This window comes from Salvia hispanica, chromosome 1 (genome assembly GCF_023119035.1).
Source record: "Salvia hispanica cultivar TCC Black 2014 chromosome 1, UniMelb_Shisp_WGS_1.0, whole genome shotgun sequence".
Taxonomy (NCBI): Eukaryota; Viridiplantae; Streptophyta; class Magnoliopsida; order Lamiales; family Lamiaceae; genus Salvia; species Salvia hispanica.
The window spans coordinates 33,293,723-33,298,536 of record NC_062965.1 but is presented as its reverse complement, the minus strand read 5'-3'; the positions used below and the strand labels follow the sequence as shown (position 1 = coordinate 33,298,536).

At 41.4% G+C, this 4,814-nt stretch overlaps 1 protein-coding gene across 1 annotated transcript; it reads left to right on the top strand.

Annotated features, from left to right (window-relative positions):
• Nucleotides 1–397: 397 nt before the first annotated feature.
• LOC125202644 lies at nt 398–1,843 on the top strand. Its single transcript, XM_048101094.1, has 2 exons — nt 398–541; nt 821–1,843. The coding sequence occupies exon 2, from the start codon at nt 833–835 to the stop codon at nt 1,760–1,762; it is 930 nt and encodes a 309-aa protein (XP_047957051.1). The 5' UTR covers nt 398–541; nt 821–832; the 3' UTR covers nt 1,763–1,843.
• Nucleotides 1,844–4,814: the final 2,971 nt, after the last annotated feature.

Genomic DNA, 4,814 nt, shown 5'->3' with positions numbered 1-4,814 from the left:
ATAAAATTGAGAGAATTTGTAATCTGGATTCAATTTCAAATCCGTATAATATCAAATTATAGATTTTAAATTAAAGAGATTTAATTTCCAATTCACACCCAAATTCCATGGATTTAATTGATACTGAAATGTATTTCATGTGGATGCTCCTAATGATTTTGAGGAAAAAAGAAATATGAAAAGCATAGGAAAATAATTGGTTAATTAAATTCATTGTAGTAGTATCATGAAAATATGTTAGTACCAAAACTTTAGCGCCACTGAGTTGAAATATTTTCGATTTTTAGACTTTTGTTGCTAAATGTCATAACCCAAACACGGCCTTAAATTCCACGAAAGAAGAGCAGTAGTACACGATTCTGTTAGGAGTGGCGAAGCCTACATTAGTTGTACCGTGTTTGGCTTTGCTCTGTCTCTAAACTTTGATATTTACCAACAGAAATTGAGCTCGACTTCTGCCGCCGAGCAAACACCCAAAATCGGAACAATCAATCAACAATGAACTGGATTGGGGTTCTGATTCGAGAATCGTTATTTGTTTGTAATTTGCTGGCATCCTAAGCTTTTCTTGCTAGTTCAATTTGATTGTGTTTGGAATTTGATTTTGATTTTATTGCTTTACATGACTTTGATTGAGCTGATCCATACGTCGGTTGATTATATTAGCATTTTAAAACTGTGGAAATTGATCATATTTGTTGGTTTTCTGGTATGATTTTTTGTGTGAGATGCAATGTCTGGAAAATGGGGTTTTTTTTGGTTATGATTTTGCTACTGTTTTGTTGTGTGATGGTGATGGCGATCTGTTGTTTCTGTACAGTTTGAACTGAAAATGGTGGCGAGTTTTACTCGTGTGGACACGCTCGAGCTGAAAGATGTTATCTATCAAAAAATTGGACACGAAAGAGCGGATAAGTACTTTGATCAGCTGAAGAGATTTCTAAGTTTGAAGCTTAGCAAGGTCGAGTTTAACAGGAGCTGCGTGCAGACGATTGGGAGGGAGAACGTTTGTCTTCACAACAGGCTTATCCGATCCATTGCCCAAAACGCGTGTCAAGCTAGGATCCCACCTCAAAAGGCTCGAAAAATTGAAGGAATGAGTGTTAAGGTTGCAAATGGTTACAGTCTGCAATCGTTGTATGGTGATGCTTTCCCCCAGTCGCCTCGCAAATGTAGGTCTCCTGTGAGCAGAGATCGCAAGTTGAGGGATCGCCCAAGCCCTCTGGGTCCGCTGGGTAGAAGCCCTAGTCTCACGTGTGAAGAGACAGTCACGAGGACTCAAGAACAGCAGAGTGGAACGGAGCTGCAATCCCTCTGCAGCGGTGTCGTCTCAGTGGAAGACGGGGAGGAGGTTGAGCAGTGTGCTGAAAGCCCCGATGGTGGGAGGTGGTGGATCAATGTCACTGCTCCTTTTGGCGTCTCAGTTGGTCCGCGAGAGCCTGCTGGTTGTAGCTATAAGGACGGTGAGGCTTGTGAAAATTGGGGGGAGTTGCCTGATACCGTGTCTTTAAGGAGACGTTTGCAGCAGAGGCTGGCATCGGAGGGAGTCGGGATCTCTCTGGAATGTGCAGACGTGATAAACAACAGCTTGAATGTATTCTTGAAGCGATTAATCGAGCCATGTGTGTCGATTGCTTCAAACAAGGCAGTGATGCCTAATAAATCTACTCAAATGATTCGAAGCCTAATCGAGTTTTCAGAGATCTATCTAAGAGCTGCGAGAGGAAGGATTGATCGAGAGAATGGAGCGAAATCTTATTGATCAAAATCTGAGAGAGAAATTGTACAACTCTGTTTTTAATATGAAAACCGAAAGAGTAAAGGCAACAAAACAAAATAACAACTCTCTAACGGCTATCTAATCTGACGGCTCAGATACAAGCTCACTAACTAACGCAATCCAACGGTTGCTGAAACACTCGAGCTTGAGATTAGCTCAAGGCTGATTCCTCTCTTTGAATGTGCTGATATTGAGCCATCACAAGTCTAACAAACTCCACCTTGATTGCTCAATCATTAACCTTCTCCAGCTTGCACAAATTCATCATTCTCATGCACAACTGGAACTTTTCTTTTGATAAAGGCTTTGTAAGCATATCCGCAGGGTTCTCTGAAGTATGCACTTTAAACACCTTGACCTTCCCTTTCTCTATTTCTTCTCTGATGAAGTGCAAACGAACATCTATATGTTTACTCTTCTCATGATATACCTAATGCTTAGCCAAACTTAAAGCACTCTGGTTATCACACCCAATACTAACTGCCTCTTGCACCAGACCAAGATCTGCCAACATCCCTTTCAGCCAAAAGCTCTCCTTTACAGCAGAGGTGAGTGAGATATACTCAGCCTCCGTTGTAGATAAAGCCACCACGCTCTGAAGGTTGGACTTCCAACTCACAGCAGATCCAAACATAGTGAAGATATAGCCTGACTGAGACTTTCTGGTGTCTATGCTGCCAGCAAAATCTGAGTCACAGAACCCCATCAAAATATCTCCCTTGTAGCCATCTGCTTTGAATAGAATACCATAATCTGATGCTCCCTTAAGATATCTCAGCAGCCATTTCAAAGCTGCCCAATGCTCCTTCCCATGATCTGACATAAACCTAGATGTCACACTAATGGCTTGTGATATGTCTGGCCTAGTACTTATCATGGCATACATTATGCTACCAACAACATTAGCATAAGGTATCTTCTGCATTTCTCTAACTTCAGCTTCAGTTTGTGGCCTTTGAGTAACAGAGAGTTTAAAATGAATGGCCATGGGGGTTGACACTTCTCTCATGTTCTCCACCTTAAATCTTTTCAACATTCTGGATATGTAATCACTTTGAGTTAGCCACAGCTTTCTCTTCTGTCTTTCCCTCAAAATATTCATACCCAGAATTTTTCTTGCTGGCCCCAAATCTTTCATCTCAAAGGCTGATCTTAGATCATCCTTCACATCCTGCACATCACACATCCTTTCCCCAGCCACTAACATATCATCAACATACAATAATAGATAGGCAATGGGAACACCTTTTCTTTTTCTGATGTACACACAACCATCATATTTAGATCTGACAAAGCCATTCTTTAACACATAGGCATCAAAAGTCTTATGCCATTGCCTACTAGCCTGCTTCAAACCATAGATACTCTTTTTAAGCATGCAGACCTTGCTCTCATCCCCTGGCCTTATAAAGCCCTCTGGTTGTGACATGTAGATTGTTTCCTCCAGATTTCCATGAAGGAATGCAGTCTTAACATCAAGCTGCTCTAATTCCCAATCTTTCTTAGCTACAAGAGCCAGCAGCATTCGTATTGAAGCATGCTTCACAACAGGTGAAAAAACCTCAGTAAAGTCAATGCCCTCTTCTTGTGTAAATCCTCTTGCCACTAATCTGGCCTTGAACCTTATATGATCAGCCTCATTAGGTGAAGACTCAATCTTCTTTTTGAAGATCCACTTGCAGCTCACTACCTTTCTACCATCAGGTTTCTCAACAAGTACCCAAGTCCCATTTTTCAATAAAGACTCAATCTCATCTATCATGGCCTTCATCAAGCTTTCCCATTCCTTGCTGTTCATAGCATCTTTGTAAGTAGCTGGTTCAGAATACTCCACCTCCTCAGCTATACAAAGCGCATAAAAGAGCATTTCAGAATCAGAATACTTAGCAGCTTGCTTTGGGACTCTCCTGGCTCTGTCTCTGGTGAGCATATAGTTTCTCAGATCAACTGGGCTACCTTGAGATGTATCTTGAGATGGTGCTTCATGTTGTATTGGTTCAGTATCATCATCTGACTCCCCTGACTCCACCTCAGGCTTATTATTATCCATATTAACAGCTTCACTCTCCACTGCCACTTGTTGCCCTTTAAAGAATGGCATCTCAGTCTCTGTGAAAACTACATCTCTACTAACTATAATCTTGTGGTTTCCAGGCTCCACACACCACAGCCTGTACCCTTTAACTCCTGATTGATAGCCCAGCATTACACATCTTAATGCTCTAGCATCAAGCTTCCCTTGCTTCAGGTGGGCAAAAGCTTTGCAGCCAAAAATTCTCAAATGACTATACTCAGGATTTCTCCCATACCATCTCATATCAGGGGTGTCTCCATTGATGCTAGATGAAGGACACATATTTAATAGTTTTACTGCAGTGGAGGCTGCCTCAGCCTAGAACCTTTTTTCCAATCCAGAGGCCAACAACATGCATCGAACCCTCTCAAGAATTGTTCTATTGTACCTCTCTGCCACTCCATTTTGTTGTGGGTTGAGGGGTACAGTCCTATGTCTCTTGATTCCTCTATCTTTACAATAGTTTTCAAATTCTTTAGACAAAAATTCCAGCCCATTGTCTGTTCTAAGGCATTTAAGCTTAACACCTTTCTCCCTTTCCACCTCAACACACCAGTGATCAAAGCACTTAAAAGCCTCTGATTTCTCCTTTAATATGTAAATCCAACACTTTCTAGAGAAATCATCTATTATACTCATGTAATATCTACCTCCCCCTACAGAATTTACAGAGGATGGCCCCCAAAGATCACTATGAGCATAATCTAAAGGTGAGGTGGATGTATGCTTACCTGCTGGATAAGGCAGCTTCTTAGATTTCCCAAGGATACATTCATCACATGGAGTGCTGTGTGAATCATCAACTCCATGAATTATCCCTTTCTTTATCAGTTGCTTTACACTCCCTTCTGCTGGATGCCCAAGCCTCCTATGCCACAAGCTCACAGACTCTGACTTCACAATGTGAACTTCATCCATAGATGTCTTCATCACAGTAGCAGTTAGGTAGTATAAAGTTCC

Coding starts and splice junctions, on each gene's coding strand:
- LOC125202644 (XM_048101094.1), top strand. CDS start 833: ATGGTGGCGAGTTTTACTCGTGTGGACACGCTCGAGCTGAAAGATGTT.